Genomic DNA, 26,959 nt, shown 5'->3' with positions numbered 1-26,959 from the left:
TGAGATTCTGAAAGGGACAGGTTCCCTGGGAACTCAGAAAGTCTCTAATTTCCACCTGGAGCTCCCCTCAGTCCTAGAGGTCTAATAATCTATGTGACGTGAAACGATTCTAGAGCATTCTTTCTTCTACTTTTTTCCCACAGGTGGTCGGTTTCTGGGTCTGCATGGCTCAGTAGAGGATGAAGTCCAACCCCCCAGGCTCCTCCCCAGAGGCCTGCAAATTTGCAGCCCAGGGTGAGAAGAGCTGCCCTGTCTGCCAGGCCTGTGGAGAGGTTTCGGGTCCAAGATCTGGTTTAGGGTCTGAGTCAGGGCCTGCACCAAAGCCTGGTGCCATTCCAGGGCCTGGACTGGGGCCCAAAGCTATTCCAGGACCTCAGGCGGGTTCTGGTGTTGCTCTGAGGCCTGGTGCTGTTTCAGGGACTGGACTAGGTCTAGGACCTGGGCCAGGAGCTGGGTCAGTACCTGGACCAGGAGCTGGGTCTATACCTGGTCTAGGAGCTGGGTCTGTACCTGGGCCAGGAACTGGGTCTATACCTGGTCTAGGAGTGGGGTCTATACCTGGGCCAGGAGCTGGGTCTGTACTTGGGCCAGGAGCTGGTTCTGGACCTGGTCTAGGAGCTGGGTTGGGACACGGTCTAGGAGCTGGGCCAGAAGCTGGGTCAGTACCTGGGCCAGGAGCTGGATCGGTACCTGGGCCAGGAGCTGGGTCTACACCTGAGCCAGAGCTAGGACCTGGGCTCAGACAGGGGTCTGGGACTGGGCCCAAACCCAAAGAGTCAACAACAACCCCAACACCAGCGCCGCAGCAGAAGACTCAAGCCAAACCCACAAAGGTTGCCAGGCAGAAGGTTCTGGTGACTGGAGGAGGAGGCTACCTGGGCTTTAGCCTGGGATCCCACCTGGCCAAGAGTGGCACTCCTGTCATTCTGCTTGATCGCCGCAGACCCCAGTGGGAACTGTGCCCAGAAACCGAGTTCATCCAGGTACAAGGGACAAGGGTCTTAATAGACTGGGGTGGTGGTGATGCTCAGGAGCCAGTGTTTAATGTGAAACCTGTGGTGTGGGGTTTAGGGGCACAGACCCTGAAGCCAGACTGTTTGAGCTATAGCTCTGGCTCCAGTGCTACCAGCTGGGCAGCTGTGGTCACAGAAAGGGGACAATAGTAACTAACACCTACTTCACAGGGTCTCTTTGGGAGTTGATGAAACAGTACACATAAACCTAGCACAGCCCCTGTGACCTAGAGAGTGTGATGAATGAGCAGGGGATGATGCTTACAGTGCCCTGTAGGATCATTTAGTGAATCCTTCCCCACCAGCCTTTCCTGATGCTACAGAGGCTTAGCCTGGGCTGGGTCAGGAGGCCAGCTCTGAGAGCAGGCAAGGTGCAGAGGTGTTATCTCTTGCTTTGGACTTGGACCCCCTTCCCTCATCTCTTTCCTCTGGTGCAGGCTGACGTCCGAGATGAAGAAGCCCTGTACTGTGCCTTCAAAGGGGTGGACTGTGTCTTCCACATGGCTTCCTATGGACTGTCTGGGGCTGAGAAGGTGGGCTCCTCACACATAACACCTAGAGTTAGACAGAGTAGGGTTCCAGTCCTGGCTCTGCCCTCAGGCCCATGCATTCCCTATCATGCTTCACCTGCTGTAGGAAGGACTTGGGCTACTCCCACCCTGCATCCTGCATCCATGAGACCAAATACCAGTTCGGCCATTTGGGTTTGTTTTTTGTTTTTGTTTTTTTGAGACCGAGTCTCACTCTGTCACCCAGGCTGGAGTGCAGTGGCACAATCTCAGCTCACTGCAACTTCCATCTCCCAGGTTCAAGTGCTTCTCCTGCCTCAGCCTCCCGAGTAACTGGGATTACAGGTACCACCAACACGCCCAGCTAATTTTTGTATTTTTAGTAGAAACGAGATTTCACCATGTTGGCCAGGCTGGTCTCAAACTCCTGACCTCAGGTGATCTACCTGCCTTGGCCTCCCAAAGTGCTGGGATTACAGGCATGAGCCACTGCACCCGGCCCCAGTTCTGCCATTTCATAACTGTGTTATCTAGGGCAAGTTTACTTAACCTCTCTGATCCTCTTTCATCATCTGGAAAGTGAGGATATTGCTATTAGTAATAACACAACCTCTTCAGAGAGCGATGTAATAGTATCCACCAAAACATACATACACCCGTTGCCTCAGAAATTACACTCATTTGTGTATTTGCAGCATTGTTTTTAATAACAAAACACCAGAAATAACCCATCAGTTGAGGACTATTTAAATAAATTGTGTTTTACAGTCAAATTCTATGCAGCCATTCAAAAGAAAGAGGTAACTCAAAGTGTGCAGATTAAAAAAACAGTTTCCAAGGTGCAAAGCAGTGTTTGGCATTCTCCTGTTTGTTTCCAAAAAAAGCTAAAGAAACTGTTTATTTCTGTACTCACACATGCTTATATGCTGATATTAACGAGAACAGATTATCTCGAGAAACACTGGAAATTTAACAGTGGCTGCCTCTGGGGAGGGAAAAGGAAGATTTGGAATCAGGAGTGGGAGGGAAACTTCTTTTTCACCATACACCCATTTTACTGTTTGAATTCTTTTTAACCTTGATCATGTTGCCTATGAAACAAAAACAGCCGCAACAAGAATAAATATAGAGCCAGGCATGGTGGCTCACACCTGTAATCCCAGCACTTTGGGAGGCCAAGGTGGGAGGATTGCTTGAGCCCAGGAGTTCAAGATCAGTCTGGGCAACATAATGAGACCCCATCTCTATTTAAAAATAATAAAAGTAAATTTTATTATTTTTATTTATTTATTTATTTATGAGACAGAGTTTCACTCTGTCTCCAAGGCTGGAGTGCAGTGGTGCGATCTCGGTTCACTGCAGCCTCCACCTCCCAGATTCAATCAATTATCCTGAGTAGCTGAGATTACAGTCACACGCCACCACACCTGGCTAATTTTTGTATTTTTAGTACAGATGGGGTTTTGCCATGTTGCTCAGGCTGGTCTCAAACTCCTGAACTCAAGTGATCCACCTGCCTTGACCTCCCAAAGTGCTGGGATTACAGGCATGAGATACCACGCCTGGCCAAAATTTTTTAAGAGAATAAATATAGGCTGGACGCAGTGGCTCATGCCTGTAATCCCAACACTTTGAGAGGCCAAGGCAGGTGGATCACCTGAGGTCAGGAGTTTGAGACCATCCTGACCCACGTGATGAAACCCCATCTCTACTAAAGACAAAAACATTAGCCGGGCATGGTGGTGCATGCCTGTAATCCCAGCTACTTGGGAGGCTGAGGCAGGAGAATCATTTGAACCCGGGAGGCAGAGGTTGCAGTGAGCCAAGACTGCACCACTGCACTCCACCCTGGACAACATGAGCTAAACTCCATCTCAAAAATAATAATAATAAATATAGCTTAAAAATAAGCATGGACCTCATCTCCTGGTGTGATGAGAATTAAATGAGATCGTGGATCGGGAAGCTCTTGCCCTGTCCCTGACCCATAGGAGCCCTCATAGCCGCCTAGTTTTTGTTTTTCACACCCCAGCTCCCTCATGAGGGCCCAGCCCATATTACCATGTCCACCTTACAGATAGGGAAACTGAGGCTTTTAGAGCAGGTTCTGAGCCTGTCTTCTGTGCCAGGGATTGTACCAGGTCCTCTCAAGTGTCTTATTGAGTCCTGCCCACCACCCAGGGGAGGAGGTTGGCCCTCACTTTACAGATAAGGTTGCTGAGGGCCAGATGTGGGGGCAGAACCTTCCCTGGCCACCCAGGAAGATGGTGGCAGAGCCAGGCACCCACACTCCAGGTTGGCCTTCGGGATCCCTGTCTCTGAGGTGAACATCCTGCTGCCCCGTCCCACCTGACCCCAAGCGCAGCCTTCCAGCCTCAGCAAGAAGGCATGGGTAGCACCATGACTTTCTCACCTGTCTTGTCTTTTAGCTGCAGAAAGAGCAGATTGAGTCTATAAATGTCGGAGGCACCAAACTAGTGATTGATGGTAGGTGCTCAGAACCAGGTATGACCTGCTGTGCATCTCGCCCTCTCTCCCTTCTCCTGCTACAGGCCCGGCTCCCAGGGTGTAGGGCTGGGAGACAGAGGTGGGGCCCTCCTGCCATCAATGGGAGGGCCTGGGGGCAGCACATCCCTTGTGCACTGCAGACCTGCCCAGGGCCCCGCATGAGTGTGTCAGTGTGGTCTTAGCATGTCTGGGAACATGGGGACCAGAGTTACCTCTGAGGGCTTAGGGGATGGAAAAGAAAAGTTCCAAAGCTGGCTGGGCACGGTGGCTCACACCTATAATCCCAGCACTTTGTGAGGCCGACAGGGGTGGATCACCTGAGGTCAGGAGTTCGAGACCAGCCTGGCCAACATGGTGAAACCCCGTCTCTACTAAAAATACAAAAAAATAGCCAGGCGTGGTGGCAGGTGCCTGCAGTCCCAGCTACCTGGGAGGCTGAGGCAGGAGAATTGCTTGAATCTGAGAGGCAGAGGTTGCAGTGAGCCGAGATCGCACCACTGCTCTACAGCCTGAGTAACAAGAGCAAAACTCTGTCTCAAAATAAATAAATAAATAAAATTTAAAAATAAATAAATAAGGCTGGGCGTGGTGGCTCATGCCTGTAATCCCAGCACTTTGGGAGGCCGAGGCAGGCGAATCACCTGAGGTCGGGGGTTCGGGACTAGCCTGACCAACATGGAGAAACCCTGTTTCTACTAAAAATACAAAATTAGCAGGGCGTGGTGGCACATGCCTGTAATCCCAGCTACTGGGGAGGCTGAGGCAGGAGAATCACTTGAACACGGGAGGCGGAGGTTGTGGTGAGCCAAGATTGAGCCACTGCACTCCAGCCTGGGCAACAAGAGTGAAACTCCATCTCAATCAATCAATCAATCAATCAATAAAAAGTTGCTGAAGCACCAAAATCAAAGACCCATGTGTGGGCTGCCTGGGCATGTCCTGCCTTATCCCATATGTCTCTGATTCTAGAGTGCCTTTTTCTATGTCTCCATCCAGTGAGACCTTCTTCTGACTTGTCTCTGGCAAGGTAGCCCAGGGGTCCAAGCCACAGTGAGAAAGAATAAGGAGCAGGCCTGGCTCCCAAAGGCCCACAGAGCAGGAACTTGACCTGCACCCTAAGTTAAGGGCAGAAGACTCTTCCCTCCTGAACAGCTGTAGATTCTGGGAGGGTCCCGGGGGTCCAAGTTGTGCATTGAAAACTTGGTGGAGATCTGCATGGCACCTCCTTAGCCGACTCCATGCTCACATGTGTCCCATGTGTCCCGTGTGTGTGTCTGTGTCTTTGCACATGTGTGTGTGTATTTGTTGCTATGTGCACCTGCTGCTGAAGTCTGTGTTCGCCAGCGGGTTCCGAGGCTCATCTATACCAGCACTGTCAACGTTGCATTTGGCGGGAAGCCCATAGAGCAGGGCGATGAGGACTCCGTGCCATATTTCCCATTGGACAAGGTACCTGTCTTCCGGGAGAGGTGGGCGGGGCCCGCGGACCGGGGACCTACAGCTCAGAGGGTAGGAATGGGTGGAAGCAGGGTTGGTTTCACAACTCAGGATGCGTCCTAGCAGGAAGGGGCCCCCAAAACTGGCTGGCATCAGCACTCCCCAACCTGGCCACATTCTACCCATGTGACCCTGACCCTGAGCAAATCGCTTAAGCTCTTTGAGCCTCTGTTTTGTTTTTTGTTTTGTTTTTTTTACTTTTTCTTTTCTTTTTCTTTTTTTTTCTTTTTTCTTTTCTTTTCTTTTTTTTTTTTTTTTTTGAGACAGAGTCTCGCTCTGTCGCCCAGGCTGGAGTGCAGTGGTGCAATCTCTGCTCACTGCAAGCTTCGCCTCCCGGGTTCACACCATTCTCCTGCCTCAGCCTCTCGAGTAGCTGGGACTACAGGTGCCTGCCACCTCGCCCGGCTAATTTTTTGTATTTTTAGTAGAGACAGGGTTTCACCGTGTTAGCCAGGATGGTCGGTATCTCCTGACCTCATGATCCGCCTGCCTCGGCCTCCCAGAGTGCTGGGATTACAGGCGTGAGCCACCGCGCCCGGCTTTTTTTCTTTTTGTTGAGACAGAGTCTCACTCTGTCACCAGGCTGGAGTGCAGTGGCGCGATTTTGGCTGACTGCAACCTCCACCTCCCAGGTTAAAGCGATTCTCCTGCCTCAGCCTCCCAAGTAGCTGGGATTAGAGGTGCACACCATCACAACCAGCCAATTTTTGTATTTTTAGTAGAGACAGGGTTTCACCATGTTGGCCAGGATGTTCTCCATCTCCTGACCTCATGATCTGCCAGCCTCAGCCTCCCAAAGTGCTGGGATTACAGGTGGTTTTTGTTTTGTTTTGTTTTGTTTTGAGACAAGGTCTTGCTTTGCTCTGTCAATCAGACTGGAGTGCAGTGGCAGGATCTCAGCTAAATGCAACCTCCACCTCCCGGGTTCAAGTGATTTTCCTGCCTCAGCCTCCCCAGTAGCTGGGACTACCACGCCCAGTTAACTTTTGTATTTTTAGTGGATACAGATTTCATTGTGTTGCCCAGGCTGGTCTCAAACTCCTGGGCTCAATCAATCCTCCCTCCTGGGCCTCCCAAAGTGCTGGGATTACAGGCATGAGCCACTGCACCCAGAAAAGCCTCTGTTTCTTCATCCCAGCATGGTAACACTACTGCCATGGGGTTGTGCAGAGCAGGAAATAATTTAACCAATGTGAAAATGCCATGTGAACACAAAAGAGCCATGTGTAGGTAATTCATCCAGCATGTGTCCAGCATCAGCCTTGCAAGGACAGGTGTCTGGAGCTGGCAGGAGTCTCCCTGAGTTGGGCTGCCCCTAGTCATTGTTACTGCTCCAAACCCAATGCTCCTCTGCTCCTGTGGCTCTGGAAGAGGCTCCCGGGGGAGAGGAAAGGCCATGGGGCTCAGGGCTTGGCCATATCCCAGTGGGAGTCCCAAGGGAAGGTGCAGCCCTGGGGCTGGGCCAGGCTGGGCAAGCATTGCCAGCAGCATTGCTGACCCTCTCTGGTGGTTCTGTTTTTCCCGGCCTCTGGCAGCACATAGACCACTACTCCCGAACCAAAGCCATCGCTGACCAATTGACCCTCATGGCCAATGGGACACCTCTCCCAGGTGAGTATCATGGGGCTCTGCTTATATCAAATGCACCTGCCCACTGCTGCCTCGTCCAAAATACCTGTGTGATTCATGCTAACGTGTGACTGAGGCCCACCTTCCTCCCAAAGGATGGTTTCCCAGGGTCTCGCCCATTCATCATTCAGCACATTCTGAACACCTGCTGTGTGGCTACACCCTGCCAGGGATACAGCCCAGAAGTCAGGCCCAGTGTCTGCCCTGACATAGCTCACAGTCAGGTGGTGAAGAGACTTGAGCAAACCCAGGTCTAGCTCTCTTTCCTCCTGCACAGGAGTGGATCCAGCTTTAGGGTCTCTCTTTAGACAAAAGAGTGCCAAATTATGAGTGTGGAATGAGATATAACACTTTGAAGGGGCCTTGCAAGGGAGAGGCCCAAAGGCTCGAGCTTCAATAACTTCCCAGAAGAGTCTACCTTGGCCGTCTTATTTATTTATTTGTTCTAGAGATAGAGTCTTGCTCTGTTGCCCAGGCTGGAGTGGAATGGCACAATCATAGCTTACTGCAGCCTCGAACTCCTGGGCTTAAGTAATCCTCCTGCCTCTGCCTCCCAGGTGGCTGAAACTGCAGGTGTGTGCCACCACACCAGGCTTATTTTCTGTTTTTTTTGTAGAGATGGGGTCTCACGATGTCGTCCAGGCTGGTCTCAAACTCCTGGCCTCAAGTGATCTTCCTGCCTCGGACTCCCAAATGCTGGGATTACAGGCATAAGCCACCATGCCTGGCCTTGGCTGCCTTTTTATATTGCCTCTTCTGGTTATAAATGAGTAATAATAGAATGCAAATAGTCCATATTTCTTGAGTGCACACTACATGCCAGGCCTATTTTGCATGCTATTTTTTTCTTTAAAATACAATTCTTAATCTCTTATTTTTTTTTCTTTGAGAAGGAGTCTTGCTCTGTCACCCAGGCTGCAGTGCAATGGTATGATCTTGGCTCACTGCAACCTCCGCCTCCTGGGTTCAAGCGATTCTCCTACCTCAGCCTCCCAAGTAGCTGGGACTACAGGTGCATGCCACCACACTTGGCTAATTTTTGTATTTTTAGTAGAGATGGGGTTTCACCATGTTGGTCAGGCTGGTCTAGAACTGCTGACCTCAAGTGATCCACCTGCCTCGGCCTCCCAAAGTGCTGGGATTATAGGCATGGGAGTCCATGAGCCACCGCACCCGGCCCCATTCTTTATTCTACTTTTCCCTTTATTTTAATTTTATCTCATATTTTTTCATGGACTCTCCTCCCACAGGTTGCTAACTTTATATGCAAAGGTCAAATTAACCCTTCACAACACGCCTTTTAGGTAAAAACCATAGGTATCCCTTGCTTTCTAAACTTCAGAGCCAAATTTATTCAGATAAATTTCGTGCTATCCAAATTATCACTACTTGGGCTGGTGCGGTGGCTCACGCCTGTAATCTCAGCACTTTGGGAGGCAGAGGTGGGTGGATGGCTTGAGTTTAGGAGTTCAAGACCAGCCTGGAGAACATGGCAAAACCCTGTCTGTACAAAATATATATATTTTGTACTATATATATATATATATATAGCTTTCTAAAATTCAGAAAGTAAAAAGAATCAGATAACTTGGTTTCCCTTCACTATCAAAACTCTCTGAACTTGAGAGCCAAGTGGATTTGGAGAGTTGGGGGGCTTAAAAATTATAATCCTCACTGGGTGCAGTGGCTCACACCTGTAATCCCAGCACTTTGGGAGGCCAAGGCAGCAGATCACAAGGTCAGGAGTTTAAGACCAGCCTAGCCAATGTGGTGAAACCCTACCTCTACTGAAAATATGAAAAAATTAGGTGGGCATGGTGGTGCGTCCCTGTAGTCCCAGCTACTTGGGAGGCTGAGGCAGGAGAATCCCTTGAACCCAGTGGGGCGGAGCTTGCGTGAGTCGAGATCGTGCCATTGCACTCCAGCCTAGGTGACAGAGCGAGACTCCGTCTCAATAATAATAATAATAATAATAATAATAATAATAATAATAATCCTCAATGTACAGGTGAGAAAACAGACAGATGAACTGACCTCACTCAATATCACCCTGCTGTTAGGTGGTAGAGATGGGATTTGAACCCCAGGAGAGTTTTACACCAGAGCCTGGGGCTTAATCACTGTGCAGCGCTGCAGCCCCAGCTGAGCAGGTCCCTGAGCACTGACTCTTTTCCTTAAAATCTTCCCCATCCCCCAACCCCCACCCCACTCTCCATCACCCTGGGCCAGTCAGGCCTAGACCCCTGATCCCAGTAGAAATATCCAGCTGCTCTCCCAGAGGTTTCAACCTTGTGCAGTTGAATAATATTTTCTCTACCTGGGGCCTCTGCTGGCCAACCCAGCAGCCTGTACTCTAGACACCTAATCCTCCAGCCAAGAATTATTTATATGAGCATCTGCAGCTTTCCATGGTCAGGAGAGTCATAGATACCCTGGCCCTCCGTGAAGTAGCTGTCCAATGCCCCGCCTGCCAACGTCAGTTGCAACCCGACCGCCTCCTACTATGCCCAGGTGACCCAGAGTTTAAAATTAGCTGCAGGCTGTTTACAGGAAAGCTCACCTGATACCTGCCTTCCAGGAGTCCAGCTGCAGTCACCTGGGGTCTTTTCCACTCCCTACTATCCAAGCGGGTTCCTGAGACTGTTTTTCTGACTCAATGCAGTTCCAGCGTAGTCCTGGAAGCAGAGTCCTGAGGCATGCAGATCCTAGCTCAGTGTTAATGCAGTTATGTCCTCCCATCTTCTGTCTCTGCGTGTGTTAGTATCCTGTGGCTGCTGTGACAGACGATGCCACCCAAATTTGATGACTTAAAACAACAGAAATGGGCCGGGAATGGTGGCTGACACCTGTAATCCCAGCAATTTGTGAGGCCAAGATGGGAGGATTGCTTGAGCCCAGGATTTCAAGACCAGCCCGGGCAACATGGCAAAACTCTGTCTCCACAAAAGAAATACAAAAATCGTCTGGTGTGGTGGTGCATGCCTGTACTTCCAGCTACTCGGGAGGCAGAGGTGGGAGGATCACCTGAGCCCAGGGAAGTCAAGATGGCAGTGAGAGTGACCCTCTCTCAAAAACAAATGAACAAAAGGCAATCATTTATTCCCTCACCATCCTGGAGGCCAGTCTGAAATCAAGGTGTCAGCTGGGCTGCACTCCCAGAGGCTCAGGTAGGCTGCCCTTCCTCTTTTTTTCCTTTGAGGCAGAGTCTCACTCTGTTGCCCAGGCTGGAGTGCAGTGGCGTGATCTTGGCTCACTGCAACCTCCGCCTCCTGGGTTCAAGCAATTCTCCTGCCTCAGCCTCCTGAGTAGTTGGGATTACACACATGTGCCACCATGCCCAGCTAATTTTTATATTTTTAGTAGAGATGGGGTTTCACCAGTTGGCCAGGCTAGTCTCAAACTCCTGACTTCAGGTGATCCACCCACCTTGGCCTCCCAAAGTGCTGGGATTACAGGCAACAGCCACCGTGCCTGGCCTGCACTCCTTCCTCGTTTCTTCCAGTTTCTGGTGGCCCCAGGCATTACTTGGTTTGTGGCTGCATCACTCCAGCCCCTGCCTCCGCCTTCACATCACCTTCTCCTCTTTTCCATCTGTCTCTTCTCTGTGAGTCTTTTAAGGACACTTGTCATTGGCTAGAGGGCCTCCCTGGATATCTCAGGAAGATCTCATCTTGAGATCCTCAGTGACATCTGCAATGACCCTTTTTCCAACTAAGATGACATCCACAGATTTGGAGGCATGGACATATCTTTTAGGGGCCACCATTTAACCCACTGCACGAGGCCTCAAGGTAAAGTGAGGGGCTCAGAGGATGTAGCAGTCAGGGCATTTGGTTATGACCCAGAGACACTGGCCCTGGCTCATTTATGGAGGAAAGGGAACTAAGGATGTGGGCTAGCTTCTAGAAAATAGATCTCTAGAAACACGACCACTGGGGCTTGGAAAGGATAGTGTTAAGGCAGCTTCAGGGACCTGGGTGGCAGTTACTGATGACCAGTTTCCTCTGGGTGACTCCACTCCTAGGATTTTAGGTCCTGGTGTCAATGATGTCAAGAGTCCCCCTCTTGACATCATGGGTGAGAACATTCCATGGCCTCCTTCTAGACTGATGGTCCCCCTAAGACCTCATGCAGAGGGGAGGGGTTCCCCAAAGGAAAGCAGTCATGGAGGATGACCCACTCAGGGATTCCATTCCTTGGGAGGGAGAGTGGAACCTCTTCCAAGAGACTCCATTTTAGTTGAGAAATTGGGGCTGGGAGTTAATTAATCTATAAAATTAAGGTGGGGCACGGTGGCTCACCTGTAATCCCAGAAATTCGGGAGGCTGAGGTGGGAGGATTGCTTGAGCTCAGGAGTTCAAGACCAGCTTGGGCAACATAGGGAGACCTTATCTCTATTAAAAATTTAAAAAAACAAAACAAAACAAAAAAAAAAACAGCTGGGTGTGGTGGTATGAGTCTGTAGTCCCATCCACTTGGGAGACTAAGGTAGGCCAATTGCTTGAGCCCGGGAGGTTGAGGATGCAGGCAGCCATGAGGCACCACTGCATTTCAGCCTGGGTGACAGAGTGAGACCCTATCTCTGAAAATAATTAATTAAATAAGTCCTTTTAGGCTGGGCGCAGTGACTCACGCCTGTAATCCCAGCACTTTGGGAGGTTGAGGCAGGTGGATCACCTGAGGTCAGGCGTTCAAGACCAGCCTGGCCAACATAGCGAAACCCCTCCTCTACTAAAAATACACAAAAATTAGTGGGGCATGGTGGCACATGCCTGTAATCCCAGCTACTCGGGAGGCTGAGGCAGGCGAATCACTTGAACCTAAGAGGCGGAGGTTGCAGTGAGCTGAGATTGTGCCATTGCACTCCAGCCTGGGCGACAGAGCAAGACTCTATTTAAACAAACAAACAAAAAAAAGTCATTTTAAATATTTTCTATAAATCTTTTTTTTAAAAAAAGTTATAGTGTTCTACAGCACTATATAGTGACTATAATTAACAACTATTTATTGTGTATTTTCAAATGGCTAGAAGAGTGGATTTTTTTTTCTTTGAGACAGGGTCTCACTCTGTCGCCCAGGCTGAAGTGCAGTGGCGCTATCATGGCTCACTGCAGCCTCAAACTCTTGGATTCAAGCGATTCCCCCACCCCAGCCTCCCAGAACGTTGGGACTATAGGTGCACACCATGGTGCCTGGCTAATTTTTTTTTTTTTTGGTCAGAGATGGGGTCTCACTTTATTGCCCAGGCAGTAGATGTGAATGTTCCCAAGACAAAGAAATGATAACGTTTAAGGTGGTATTAATAGATATGCTCATTACCCAGATTTGATCATTACACGCTGTATTCATGGAGGTAAAAACTTTAGGTGTCCCTTGCGCTCTAAACTTCAGAGCCAAAACATCACCCTTTACCCCACAAATATGTACAATTACTATATGGCAATAAAAATAAAAGAACATTTTTTAAAATCTTAAACATGAATTATGAGGATAAACTGAATACTTTGTAGGCGTTTTTTGTATTATTATTATTTTTTTAATAAATAGTAGAGACAGTCTCTCTATGTTGCCCAGGCTGGTCTCGAACTGGGCTCAAGCAATCCTCCTGCCTTGGCCTCCCAAAGTGCTGGGATTACAGGCGTGAGCCACTGCTCCCAGCTAGTAGTAGGTGTTAAGACAAGACTGACATATGTCTGTGGCAGACATATGTACCCCCAGACTGTACCCCCAGAGCGCCCCAGGAGAGACATGTTCACCCACTTCTGCCATTTGGGTGCCTCCAGTGGAGAATTTGGGAAGCCCCAGATTGAGCTCTGTCGGGGTCTGGGGAGCTCCGCAGAGATAGAGCAGTGAAAGGGGTACAGACCCCGGCTCTTTCCTTTCTGCATTGATTGGAAAGTGTAGCAGCTGCTGACACTTTCAAAGCACCCATTTTCCATGTGAGGAAACCAAGGCTGCATAGGCTAAAATACAGGGTTCACTGTTTGCCTTACCGCTGAGAAGCAGGGGCATTAGTGGAAACGGTGTGGACTTCAGGTCCCCATCTCAGCTCCACCGTGCTGATCTGTGTGACTAGAAGCAAACCACATCCCTTCTCTGAGCTGTGTTTTTTTTCCATAGGCAGGGATTATAACATCTCCAACCTTGACGTATCAGAGCACCAGGAACATAGAAGGACCTCTCTGAGAGTCCTTGTCTCTTAGACATCTATTATATAGTCCTTATCTATACATAAGGACCTCTCCTGGTCCTTATCCAACTGATGATTAGAAAAAGGAGAGAACAAGACGGGGTGCCGTGGCTCACGTCTGTAATCCTAGCACTTCAGGAGGCCGAGGTGGGTGGATCACCTGAGGTCAGGAGTTCAAGACTAGCCTGGCCAACATGGTGAAAACCCATCTCTACTAAAAATACAAAAATTAGCCAGGCATGGTGGTGGGCACCTGTAATTCCAGCTATTTGGGAGGCTGAGGCAGGAAAATTGCTTGAACCTGGGGACGGAGGTTGCAATGCGCCAAGATCGCGCCACTGTACTGCAGCCTGGGCGGCAGAGCAAGATTCCATCTCAAAAAAAAAAAAAAAAAAAAAAAGAAGAAGAAGAAGAAAGAAAGAAAAAGAAACAAGAGGGCATGAGGGTGTGTGCATCTATGTGCATCTGTAAAATGGGCACAGTAGTACACTCAAGGGGCATCAAAGAAAATCACTCTGCCGAGTGCTTGGTAAACAGACCGGCTGTGCACATGTTTGCATCTGGCTCTTACCTCTGTGACTGCACTGTGAGCACGGGGAGGGCAGGGACCATTTCTTGGTCATCCTTACATTCTTCACAGCATCCATCCAGGGTGGGGGCCAGGGGGGTTGGAGGTGGGAGTGAGACTCTGAATAGTGTCTGTTGAATGACTAAGAGAATAACAAATTGAACGAGGAAGCCCCTGGGCCGGTCTTCCCCTCTAGCCTGTCCAGGTAAGGACCAGGAGACGGAGGTGGCCTCTCTCTCCTTCTCCCGTGGGCTGCTCCTCCCCTGGCCCCTGACCATGCTTCCCTGTGTGCTAGGAGGAGGCGCTCTTCGGACGTGTGTGCTCCGGCCTCCAGGGATCTACGGCCCTGAAGAGCAGAGGCACCTGCCTCGTGTGGCGGTACGTCATCCCCGCCTCCAGGACCCGAGTCAGAGAAGGATCCTGGCCGAGGTGCACACTGGTCGGACCCTCCCAGCCCAAGGTCCCTGCATCAGTCTCGAGGCTAAGTGTCCCAAGCCTGGAACCCTCAGTTCTACAAAATGTCCCTGCTCCCACTGGTCCACAGGCCCCTTGGAGCTCCTGGCAGGAACAGAGCTCTCAGAGTGTACCAGCCAAGCCAAGGCACGGGGAGAGGAGCCATAGAGCTGTGACCCCAAAAAGACAGAAAGGAACCTCTTGCCCTCACTCCCACGTGGGCTCCCTGTAGCCTGGATGGTTTATTTCATGCTGGGAGCACAAGTGTCTTCATACAGAAAGCCTCTAAAGGGTCAGGTGCCAGAAATATAGCTACAAGGGGCTATAGGCCCTGTCCTCGAATTTCTCAGGGAGACAGACACCACAGTCACAGCTTCAATGTGGGGAGGGCTGTGGAGAGAGGAGCACAAGAAGATGGGCCTGGCAAGGGAAACCCAGGAGGGTTCCCTGGAGGAAGTGATGTCTGTGTTGTTTGAAAAAGAAAAAGGAATTAACCAAGCAAATGAGGTGGTAGAGAGAAGATAGGCCAAACAGAGGGGACAGCTTGGGCACAAACCTGGAAGTGAGAAAGATCATGATTGGTTTAGGAAGCAGCAAGAGGTCCCTGTGGCTGGATCTGATTTGGGAGCGCAGGATCATGAGGAGCCAGAGTTATTAGCGGGGAGAAGTTCCAGTCTGCAGTTTCAAAACATTCCTCTGCTTGGCTATATGTCTTTTTGTTTACAGTCAGGATCTCACTGTATCACCCAGGCAAGAGTGCAATGGTGTGATCATGGCTCACTGCAGCCTCCACCTCCTGGACTCAAGCAATCCTCCTGCCTCCCGAGTAGGTGTGACTATAAGTGTGCACAACCATGCCTGATTGACTATTTTTATTTTTTGTAGAGATAGGGTCTCATTATGTTGCCCAAGCTGGTCTCAAATTCCTGGCCTCAACCAATCCTCCTGCCTCAGCCTCCCAAGTTGCTGGGATGACAGGTGTGAACCACTGCACCTGGCAATCTTTTTTTTTTTTAGTTAAGTGGATTCTTAAGGAATGTGGTCAACCCCAGTGACTCTCTCCCCATGCATTTATTCATTCATTCAACAAATACTTACTAACTCCTAGTATGTGCCCTGCACTGTTCTAGGTTTGAGGACAGATCAGTGAACAAAACAGATGATTTCTGTCATTGTGGGGTTTCTCTTCTCACATGAAGAGACAGATAATAAACAGTGAACATGTTAAATTATAAGGTATGTTCAGGCCAACCGCGATGGCTCATGCCTGTAATCCCAGCACTTTGGGAGGCTGAAAGGGATGGATCAACTGAGGTCAGAAGTTCGAGACCAGCCTGGCCAACATGGTGAAACCCCGTCTCTACTAAAAATACAAAAAAATTAGCCAGACGTGGTGGCGGGCACCTGTAATCCCAGCTACTCAGGAGGCTGAGGCAGGAGAATCGCTTGAACCTGGGAGGCAGAGGTTGCAGTGAGCCAAGATTGCACCATTGCACTCCAGCCTGGGCAACAAGAGTGAGACTTCATCAAAAAAAAAAAAAAAAAAAAGATGCCAGGCACTGTGGAGAAAAGGAAAAAGTGAAGTAGGGTGAGGGAATTGGGCTTGTCAGGTAGTCGGGGGTGAACTCATTTAGAAAGGGACATTTGAGCGTCCACTTGACAGAGGTGACAAAGTCTGAAAGGTTCTTCCTCCAAATACCTTCCAGACAGTGGGAACAGTTCATCCAAAGCCCTGAGATGGGAACCTGCAGCAGAGTCCAGGAAGAGCAAAGGGGCGGTGCAGTTGTGGTGGAGCAAGTGAGAGGGTTTGGTAGGAGATGAAGTCACAGAGGGGCTGGGGCCAGATCAGGAAGCGTTGGACAGCCATTGTCAGGACTTGAGCTTCCAGCCTAGCAGGATGGGCGCCCCTGGAAGGTTCTGAGCCATGGAACAACACGGTCGTACTTAGAATTTTCAAAGGTGCTCCTGGCTGGGCACGGAAGCACATGTCTGTAATCTCAGCACTTTGGGAGGCTGAGATGGGAAGATCCCTTGAGCCCAGGATTTCAAGGCTGCAATGAGCTGTGATTGCACCACTGCACTCCAGCCTGGGTGACACAGGGAGACTCTCTCTCTAAAAATAAAAGGAGCCCTGGCTGGGCACGCTGGCTCATGTCTGCTGCGGTCCCAGCACTTTGGGAAGCCGGGTGGGAAGATTGCTTGAGCCCAGGAGTTTAAGACCAGCCTGGGCAACATAGTGAGACCCCCATCTCTACAATAAATTTAAAAAGTATCCAGGTGTGGTGGTGTTCATCTATAGTCCCAGCTACTCAAGAGGCCGAGGCAGGAGGATCACTTGAGCCCATGAGTTCAAGGCTGCAGTGATTGTACCACTGCATCCCAGTGTGGGCAACAGAGCCAGATCCTGTGTCTAAAAAATATATAAAAGAACCAAAGGGTCTGACCGGGTGCAGTGGCTCACGCCTGTAATCCCAGCATTTTGGGAGGCCGACATGGGTGGATCACCCGAGGTCAGGAGTTCGAGACCAGCCTGGCCAATATGGTGAAACCCTGTCTCTACTAAAAATACAAAAATTAGCCGAGTGTGGTGGCATGCGCCTGTAATTCCAGCTACTTGGGAGGCTGAGGCAGGAGAATTGCAAGAACCCAGGGCATGGAGTTTGCAGTGACCAAGATCTTGCCACTGTGCTCCAGTCTGGACAACAGAGCAAGACTGTATCTCAAAAAAAAAAAAAAAAAAAAGAGAAAATCAAAGGATCTGCCTGGCTGGGCAGACAACAGACTACAGGGGCTGAGGGTGGACAGAGGGGGACCAGTTAGGAAGCAACTGTGGTGTCCATGTGAGAGGAGGGTGGCCATCAGAGGGGTGAAAAGCTCATTCACATTCTGAACAGATTTTAACAGTTGAGCCAATGGGATTTGCAGGTGGGTTGGACCTGGCGTGTAAGACAAGGGGGAGTCAAAGGTGGCTTTAGGGTTTTAGCCTGAGCGGCAGAGTGAACTGACCAGTCCACCGGAAAGGGAGGGAGGAGCGAGATGGGAGAGACTACCAGATGCTTGCTCCAGGAGCTGGTGAGTTTGAGTTTTCTGTTAGACAACCTGTTGTTGATATCCGGAGAGCACTGGATACATGAGCCTGGAGCAGAGGGGCTTGACCTGGAGCTAGAACCTGGGGAGCCATCAGCATCTAGATGGAATGTAAAGCCATTCCGGGCACAAGGCTATGTTTATTACCCACCCCTCTCCACCAGGGCCACATCAAGAAGAGGCTGTTCATGTTCCGATTTGGGGACCGCAAGGCACGGATGAACTGGGTCCACGTACACAATCTGGTGCAGGCACATGTGCTGGCAGCCGAGGCCCTCACTGCGGCCAAGGGCTACGTGGCTGTGAGTCCCCTCTGACATCCCCAACCACCTTCCCCACAGGGCTGCAGGCAGAGCGCCCCATCCCTAGGGGATTCCTGGATGGCACACAAGATTTCCCCCCAACTTAAGAAGGCTGAAGGGACTCTCAGCCCAGGGAGGCTTGGGGGAAACTGGTAGGTAGAGTGCGGAGTTCTTTATAGAGCATCTTTGCTCTTCCTATGACCATGTGAGGTTGGTGTTGATCCCAGAATAACAGTTGCCAAATGCTAAGCCTCCACACATAATGTCGCATTTAATCTTCACAACAGTCCAAGAGGGAGATCTCATTATTATCCTCCCATTTCTCAGATGAAGAAACTGAAGTACAGAGAGGTTAAGCAACTCCATGGAGGTCACACAGCTAGTTAGTGTGGTCGTCCTAGAATTCACAGGGAATAGCTCAGGTGTGTCCTCAGGTCTTGGGGCTGCTCCAGAGAACTCAGGGTTGGAGCAGCTGCTGGAAGCCATCTGGAAGGGTGGGGGCAGGCTGCTGGGGAGAAGGCTGACCGTCCCCTCCCACATGTCCCCTTCAGAATGGGCAGGCGTACTACATCAACGATGGGGAGAGCGTCAACCTCTTTGAGTGGATGGCCCCGCTGGTAGGTGCCCAGATGCCCGCCCACCCCGAATGATCATTCTGGGATCCCTGACCTTCTCTTCCTTTTTATTTATTTATTTACTTTTTTAAAAATTTTTTGAGACAGAGTTTCACTCTTGTCACCCAGGCTGGAGTCCAGTGGCGCAATCTCAGCTCACTGCAACCTCGGCTCACTGCAACCTCCACCTCCCAGGTTCAAGCACTTCTTATGCCTCAGCCTCCCAAGTAGCTAGGATTATAGGCACACACCACCACGCCCAGCTAATCTTTTGTATTTTTAGTAGAGATGGGGTTTCACCATGTTGGCCAAGCTGGTCTCAAAGTCCTGACCTCAAGTGATCCACCCACCTCAGCCTCCCAGAGTACTGGGATTACAGGCGTGAGCCACTGCGCCCGGCCTGCAGCCTTCTCTGCTTGTCCTTTTCTATGTCCAAAAAGTCAGAAGATTTCATGTTAAAAACCAACTCTTTGCCCGGTGAGGTGGCTCACATCTGTAATCCCAGCACTTTGGGAGGCTAACATGGGAGGATCGCTTGAGGCCAGGAGTTTGAGACCAACCTGGGCAACAAAGCAAGGACCCCTGTCTCTGCAAAAATAAAAATTCAATTAGGTGGGCATGGTGTTGGCGCACCTGTGGTCCCAGCTACTTGGGCAGCTGAGGCGGGAGGATCTCTTGAGCGCAGAAGTTCAAGGCTGCAGTGAGCTATGATTGCACCACTGCACTCCAGCCTGGGCAACAGAACAAGACCCTATCTCTAAAAACCAATTTAAAAAAAAAAAAAAAAACGCTCTGGCAACATCGGAACTGGCTGGAGCCCTTGAGGGGCGCTATGTGCTCCTCAGTTACCTGCAGTTCCCTTCTACCCTGCTTCCAGGCATTTGTTTTGCTTTGCTTTTTTGAGACAGTCTCACTCTGTCACCCAGGCTGGAGTGCAGTGGTGTGATCTCAGCTCACTGCAACTTCCGCCTCCCGGGTTCAAGAGATTCTCCTGCCTCAGCCTACTGAGTAGCTGGGATTACAGGTGCACACTACCCTGCTCGGCTAATTTTTGTATTTTCAGTAGAGACAGGGTTTCACCATGTTGGCCAGGCTGGTCTCGATGCTTCCAGATTTATGTTGGCTCCTAGCCCTGTGGAGTTTTGCTTGTGAGCCACCTGTTATGTGTTGAGGCTCTGAAGGAGGCATGTGGAAGAGTCAAAAGCGCAGGGGAGGTGTTTGGCTTTGGGGCCTCCCCACATGGCTGCCTGGGATCTCTGGCGTCCTCTCTGAGCAGCCCAGACTCCTAGCAGCCAGGCTTGCCTGGAAGGGGTAGACCAGAAAACCCAGGCTAAAGGACCCAGGTTTTCTCCTGACCTGGAAAGTTTTTATGCCAGTGAAGAGCTCACCTTATCCCATGCCAGCCCATTTCTGCTGCATCTCCTGCCACCCTCCACACACATATTGTGTTGTTTTTTTTTCTCTTTAATAACAGAAAAGTCTATTCTGGAAAAATCAGATTCTACATAAATGCCTTGGAGTGTCTCTAGGTATAGACAGATGTAGGTGATAATTAAATGATGTGAATGATCCCAAGTTAAAAAGCTACCTGGCAGGTGTAATGGCTTATGCCTGTAATCCCAGCACTTTGGGAGGCTGCGGCAAGAGGATCACCTGAGGCCAGGAGTTCGAGACCAGCCCAAGCAACACATCATGACCACTGATCTCTGCAAAAAAAAAGAATTTTTTAACTATCCCACACTTTCAATTCCTCCTTGGGTTTTCTGGGTCAACGTGCAGATTTCATTTCAAGACTGGCATAGGCTTGGGTTTGGCTGCAGGGCCTGCCCCCTGGGGTGGGCTGGTGGGGAGACAGCAGGTACTTCTGCTGGTCCCCGGTAGAGGGAGCCTGTAGTCTTTCCACACCAGTACCTGAACCACCTATTCTCAGTCCAGCTCTTGTTTCTTTGCAGTTTGAGAAGCTGGGGTACAGCCAGCCCTGGATCCAGGTGCCTACTTCCTGGGTTTACCTGACAGGTAAGGAAAGGAGTGTGCGTAGTAAAACCTCTCCATGTGCCAGGTGTACCTTGCATTGCCTTAATTGGAACTTAGGGGCCAGGTGCAGTGGCACGCGCCTGTAATCCTAGGACTTTGGGAGGCTGAGTCAGGCGGATCACCTGAGCTCAGCAGTTCCAGACCATCCTGGCCAACACAGTAAAACCCATCTCTACTAAAAATGTAAAAATCAGCCGGTGTGGTGGCGCACACCTGTATTCCCAGTTCCTTGGGAGGCTGAGGCAGGAGAATCGCTGTAACCCAGGAGGCGGAGGTTGCAGTGAGCCGAGATCCCACCACTGCACTCCAGCCTGGGTGACAGAGGAAGACTCCGTCTCAAAAGAAAAAAAAGAAACTCAGGCAGGACCAGGACTAGGATGAGGACAGTGAGGCACCGTGGTCACAAAATTTAAGGAGGCCGTGCAGCAGCTCCAAGCCTGAGTTTGCAGTTGCCTGGTGCTGGAAGCAAGTGCCTCCTTAAATTCCACAACCTAGGTGTCTCACTTCCCTCACCCTAGTCCCACCTGCAAGGCAGTTATGGTGGGACCATTGTAAAGATGACTTGACCCGAGGCTCTGAGAGGTTAGTGACTTTCTCAAAGTGCCACAGTGAGAAAGCGGGGGAGGCTGAATTCACAACTGGGCTTGGCGGGCTCTGGGCTCTTCGTGGTGCTGCTGGGAGGTCTCATGCCAGTCAGGAGAAGAGGGAACCCTGGGGTTCTGTCCCCCAAGGTCATCCTGAAGTTAGGGCTACTTTAGGACAAATGGAGGCTCCATTTTGATTCTAGATTCTCCTCCTGTCCCTGAAGGTCAGTTTCTGCTCCCACCTCCACCCCCGACAATGCGTCTTGGCTGCTGCCCTTCCCTCTGTCCCCAGCACCCATCTACTGGCCTCCTCCCAGCTGGAAGGCAGAGCAGGCTTCAGACATGGAGTGACCAGCCTGAAGGGATGGTGACCCTCCAGTCCCAAATAGCTGTGTTCCAGGGTCTCCTTGGTAGGATCTCTTGTGTTTTAAATGCATCAGGTAGCTTGGCATTAGAAGCAGGGGTTTGCAAATTTTTGTTCACTAGGGGACACATGCAGGGCAACTTCTCATGCACAGCATTTCCACAGTGATTGGCACTCCTGGCCCTGAGCCACGGCCGATGGCACTTGGGGAGGATTGTAAATACGTTCCCAGTTCCCAGTGGGCTAACAGTAACTCAGTGCTTCTCAACCAGGACTGCACTTCACAGTCACCTGGGAGCTTTTAAAATAGAGAAATGTCTCAGCCACACCACTGACCAATTAAACTGGGATTAGCAGGGAGGAAGCGGGAGGGAAGTATCAGTATTTTTTGTTTTTTTAGAGTCAGGATCTTGCACTGCCACTCAGGCTGGAGTGCAGTGGCATGATCATAGCTCACTGCAGACTCAACCTCCTGGGCTCAAGCAATTCTCTGCCTCAGCCTCTCAAGCCTCTAGGACTTTAGGCTCCTACCACCAGGCCCAGCTAATTGTTATACTTTAGTAGAGATGGGGGTCTTGCTATGTTACCCCAGCTGGTATCGAACTCCTGGCCTGAAGCGATCCTCCCACTTCAGCCTCCAGAGTAGTGGAGGTGACAGGCTTACACTTCCGTGCCTGGCTATTTTTAAAATATTTTTTTAGAGATGACTGGGTGTCTCATTTGTTGCCTAGGCTGGTCTTGAACTCCTGGCTTCAAGAGATCCTCTCTCCTCAGTCTCTTATGCTGGGATTACAGGCATGAGCCACCACACCTGGCTCTCACCAGCATTATTTTTAAATTGGTCCCACATGCAGCCCAGTTTGAGAACTGTTACTCCAACCTCTTTCTCTCCTACTGCAGAGAGCATTGGAGTAGAAGTGAGAGAGATTATTATATGGATAACTTTGCATCTGCTCAGATTTATTTAAAAATTTCAGTCCTCACTTTGGGAGGCCGAGACGGGCGAATCACAAGGTCAGGAGATCGAGACCATCCTGGCTAACCCGGTGAAACCCTGTCTCTACTAAAAAGTACAAAAAACCAGCCGGGCGAGGTGGCGGGCGCCTGTAGTTCCAGCTACTCGGGAGGCTGAGGCAGGAGAATGGTGTGAACCCGGGAGGCGGAGCTTGTAGTGAGCTGAGATCTGGCCACTGCACTCCAGCCTGGGCGACAGAGCGAGACTCCGTCTAAAAAAAAAAAAAAAAAAAAAAAATNTCGCAGGTGCCTTCAGATCACAATAATCAATATGCAACAGCAGCATATTTTGGGGTGGCATGTTCTAAGCCCCATTCAACCTCATCAAAAAAATCTTCCCAAAAAAAAAAAAAAAAAAAAAAAAAAAATTTCAGTCCTTTAATTTTTGGGTTTTTTTTTTTTTTTTTTTTTTAGACAGAGTCTCATTCTGTCGCCTAGGCTGGAGTACAGTGGCGCAATCTCGGCTCACTGCAACCTCTGCCTCCTGGTATAAGCGATTCTCTGCCTCAGCCTCCCCAGTAGCTGGGATTACAGGCACATGCCACCATGCCCGGCTAAGTTTTGTATTTTTCGTAGAGGTGGGGTTTCACCATGTTGGCCAGGCTGGTCTCGAACTCCTGATCTCAGGAAGTCCGCCTGCCTCGGCCTCCCAAAGTGCTGGGATTACAGGCATGAGCCACTGCACCTGGCCCAGTCCTTTAATATTAAAAACAAGTTGCTTGTGACATACTTCACAGCTAAACAAGGCACCCCAGCATGGGCTGCTGATTTAAAGGAATCCAATGACTTTTGAAAGTGACCTCTAGCAAAGCAAATGGTGCCCCCATTGATTTGTCCCCAAGGGCCTCCCTGGAGTTTGCATAATGTGAGGCCCCTGGTCACTGGCCCCCTTCTTCCCCGCAGCGGCAGTGATGGAGTGCCTGCATCTGGCCCTGAGACCCATCTGCTGCCTCCCACCGCTGCTCACTCGGAGTGAGGTAAGTGGGCTGCTGCTGTGGGAGCCTGGGCCCTGCTCCCCATCCCTCCCTTCCCACCTCTCGCCACCATCCTCACTGCTACCACTCCTTACCCCTTTGACACCATGACGATGGATGCTTGTCTGAGGTCTCAGAACTTTCCATGTGGGCCCAAAGCTGGTGCTGTTTCTGTTATGATTACCCCAACCTCTGGGTTTTTGCTGAGGCTGTGGGTCTGAAATGTGACAGCTCCAAGCCCATCCATCATCACTGTTTTTTTCATTCATAAGCATCTTGTCTTTCCACCAGACTGGAGGTTCCCCAAGGCAAGTTTCAGGCCATTCACTTCTTTGAATGCTACCAATCCCACCAACTCTCAACACACACACACACACACACACACCAGCTTGGTGGCACTAGGCTCATAGTTCATGCTTACTGAATAATGAGTATATATTAAGTACCTACTATATACAGAATATAATTATTTTTATGAGACAGGGTCTCACTATGTTGTCCAGGCTAGTCTCAAACTCCTGAGCTCAAGAGATCCTCTTGTCCAGTTGTGGTGGCTCACACCTATAATCCCAGTGCTTTGGGAGGCTGAGGCAAGAGGATCACTTGAGGCCAGGAGTTTGAGACCAGCCTGGGCAACACAGAAAGACCTCATCTCTACAAAAAATTTTAAAATTAGCCAGGCAAGGTGGTGTATGCCTTTAGTCCCAGCTCAGGTGGGGGATCACTTGAGCCCAGGAGTTCGAGGCTGCAGTGAGCCACGACTGCACCACTGTACTCCAGCGTAGGCAACAGACAGAGACTCTGCCCCTAAAAAACAAAAAAAAAAAAGAGAGAGAGATCCTCCCTGCTCAGCCTTCTAAATAGCTGAGATTACAGGCATGCACCACCATGCCTGGCTCAGAATTCTCATAATAATGATGATGCAGGTTTATATTTGCTTAGTTAAAAGAGAAGATGTTTTCATCGCAGATTGTAAATAGCAAAGCAATAGGTGGTATTTGAGGTTATTTGCAAAAATCCTTCCAGTCCAGTCGGGCGCAGTGGCTCACACTTGTTCCCAGCACTTTGGGAGGCTGAGGCAGGTGGATCACCTGAGGTCAGGAGTTCAAGACCAGCCTGGCCAACATAGTGAAACCTTGTCTCTACCAAAAATACAAAAATTATCTGGGTGTGGTGGCACATACCTGTAGTCCCAGCTACTCGGGAGGCTGAGGCAGGAGAGTCGCTTGAACCTGGGAGGTGGAGGTTGCAGTGAGCTGAGACCACACCACTGCACTCCAACCTGGGTGACAGAACAAGACTCCATCTAAAAAAAAAAAAAAAATCCTTCCAGTCCACTCTCATTTGATTGTCTCTGATGCCTTGCTAAGTTAAAAAGGTCAAAAAAAAATCATGCTCTCCATTTTATGACAAAAAATTGAGCATTAGGAAAATTACTGATTTGTCCAAGGCCACACCATACTGGAATTGGCTTCAGACTCCATGTTCAGTGCTCTTTAACAAGGGGAGTCAGAGGGGGATAGTGGAGAATGGGCCACAGAAAGAAGTAGTCACCTATGGCTTCTCCTTTGAACCATCCGGATCAGTAGAGGAGAGAATAAGATGATACCATCTCTTGAGTGGTGACAATATGCCAGGCACTGTGCTTTATCTCATTTAACTGAGTTGTAGACGCCATTGTCCTCTCCATTTAGAGAGGAGGAAGTGAGACACACAGTGAAATAACCTGCCGGTGATCACACACTTAAATGGTAGAGCTGGGACTTGAACCCAGACCTCAGTGATTTCAAGCTTAACCATTAGCTTGTGAAAATGTATCAGGAATCACATCCATAAAATAGCTGCCAGGGTGCAGCTGAATTGTGGTCAGGCAGGGACTTGGCTCCTCTCCCTCTTCTTTAAGTTGGGGATTTCCTTGTTCAGTTCAGGGGCAGTGTCCTTAACTGTGGAAGTTCCTTGGCTGTGGCTCGGGTACCCTCTGCTGGTCAGTCTGTGACACACCAACCAGCCCTCCAGTTTGACTTTATAGCCTTTAACGCATTTAACATGTATTCAGCATCTCCTGTGGTACCAGGCACTGTGCTGAGCAATGGAGGCAAGAAGACATAGTCCTTGCCCTCGGAGAGCTCCTAGTCCAAAGGGGAAGACAGCCCACGAACCAGGCAACTCAACACTGTAATTAGAGCCATTTTTGGGAAAATCGCGAGAAACTCCAGTGCACACAGAAGGGGCGCCTAAGCCAACTCTGAGGAAGTCAGAGAAAGCTCCCCAGAGGAGGTGACATCTAGAGACATCTAGTGTGTTAGGGACCCTGCTTATCTAGCATAACTCAGCTCCTGTGCTCCCCAAAGCTCTGCACTTAATGACTGGGACAAAAATGGACAAATACTGGCCTCTCTCCTCACCCCCCATTAAGCATCCAAGACCACAGGTTTGACCCCAGGGGCTGTTTCAGTGCCATGGGAGAATCCAGCAGCTGGTGGATTATTCCCCAGGGTCTGGCTGAGGCACAAGAGAGGAGGAAATGAGTCAGCTGGGAGAGCATCTTCAGATGCCAGCAGAGCAGGGAAGAAATTAGGCTAGAACCTGGCTCCCCTGTGTGACCCCGGGCAAGTCACTCAACCTCTCTGACCTTTTTCCAAGTATGCACAGAACAGATAGTGCTAGTACCACCTTAGAGGATTAAATGAGGTGTAGGGCATAGAAAGGATTTAGCCCAGGCCAAGTGCAGGGTGTGTGTTCCTTAACTGATAGCTATCTTTACTACCCTTGACACCAGTGGGCCCCAAGCCATCTGGCAGCAGGGGAGACACAGCTTAGACCCTGGAGAGTAATCAGTTCTGCATAATGGAATTCCTCTCTTAGGGAAACTTAGTTAATCAGCGAGGGCGTGAAGGCTGCGACTGGGGCCCGCCTGGCCACAGTTGGTCTGGGGTTGGGAGCAGGAAGCCAATGTCGTTTCCTGGAGATGTTTCTGGCAGGCGTTCACCGTCTCCTAGCGGATGCCTAAGAATGTATCAAGGGCCTCCTGAGTCCCAGCACCGTGCTAGGCCGGGAAGATGAGTGTAGGGGTGAGACCTTTCCTTCTTAGGGGCCAAGGAGTTAAATAAGGTGCAAATTCAGCGGGGCTGGAGGGGGCGACGCAGAGGCGGCACCCTCCAATAAAAATGAAGATGGAAGGAACAAAGGAAAATCTCTCTAATGAGGGCATCGCAGGAGCAAGACGCTGTCCTCGGGTCCTTTTAAATCACTGTGCAATGGAGGGGAAATCCCTGCCCTCTCTTTTCCCTTTCCGTAAACAACGAGGTAGAGGATGCCCCCCTCCCACGAGCCCCGCCCTCGGATGCCCCGCCTGTCCCCGCAGGTGCGCAGCGTGGCCGTGACGCACACCTTCCAGATAGCCAAGGCCCGCGCCCAGCTTGGCTATGCGCCCGACAAGTTCAGGTTCGCCGACGCCGTGGAGCTATACGTGCAGTCCACGACACGGCGGCCCCGCGGCTCCACGGCGCGGACCCTCCTGCGACTGCTGCTCGGGCTGCTTCTGTTCCTCGGCTTGCTCGCCCTGGCCCTGCACTTCCTAGGCCTGCAGCCTCTGCAGGCCTCCGTGGAGCGCCTGTGA

The 26,959-nt window shown here is 50.4% G+C and overlaps 1 protein-coding gene across 1 annotated transcript; it reads left to right on the top strand.

Annotated features, from left to right (window-relative positions):
• Positions 1 to 179: 179 nt before the first annotated feature.
• On the top strand, positions 180 to 26,959 carry SDR42E2 (short chain dehydrogenase/reductase family 42E, member 2). Its single transcript, XM_025369644.1, has 12 exons — positions 180 to 234; positions 799 to 983; positions 1,451 to 1,546; positions 3,952 to 4,009; positions 5,361 to 5,479; positions 7,063 to 7,138; positions 14,210 to 14,292; positions 17,619 to 17,756; positions 18,308 to 18,373; positions 20,323 to 20,386; positions 23,270 to 23,343; positions 26,705 to 26,959. The coding sequence occupies exons 1-12, from the start codon at positions 180 to 182 to the stop codon at positions 26,957 to 26,959; spliced, it is 1,269 nt and encodes a 422-aa protein (XP_025225429.1).

The sequence above is a fragment of the Theropithecus gelada genome, chromosome 20 (genome assembly GCF_003255815.1).
Source record: "Theropithecus gelada isolate Dixy chromosome 20, Tgel_1.0, whole genome shotgun sequence".
In the NCBI taxonomy this organism is placed as follows: domain Eukaryota; kingdom Metazoa; phylum Chordata; class Mammalia; order Primates; family Cercopithecidae; genus Theropithecus; species Theropithecus gelada.
The sequence above is the reverse complement of the archived record's forward strand: the minus strand, read 5'-3'. Positions and strand labels throughout refer to the sequence as shown.

What these genes read in the sequence shown, in the direction of transcription:
- SDR42E2 (XM_025369644.1), top strand. Translation starts at nt 180, where the DNA reads ATGAAGTCCAACCCCCCAGGCTCCTCCCCAGAGGCCTGCAAATTTGCA. An exon ending in CAGAAACCGAGTTCATCCAG is followed by an intron (nt 984 to 1,450) that starts GTACAAGGGACA and finishes CCTCTGGTGCAG; the next exon opens with GCTGACGTCCGAGATGAAGA. An exon ending in TTGAGTGGATGGCCCCGCTG is followed by an intron (nt 18,374 to 20,322) that starts GTAGGTGCCCAG and finishes GTTTCTTTGCAG; the next exon opens with TTTGAGAAGCTGGGGTACAG.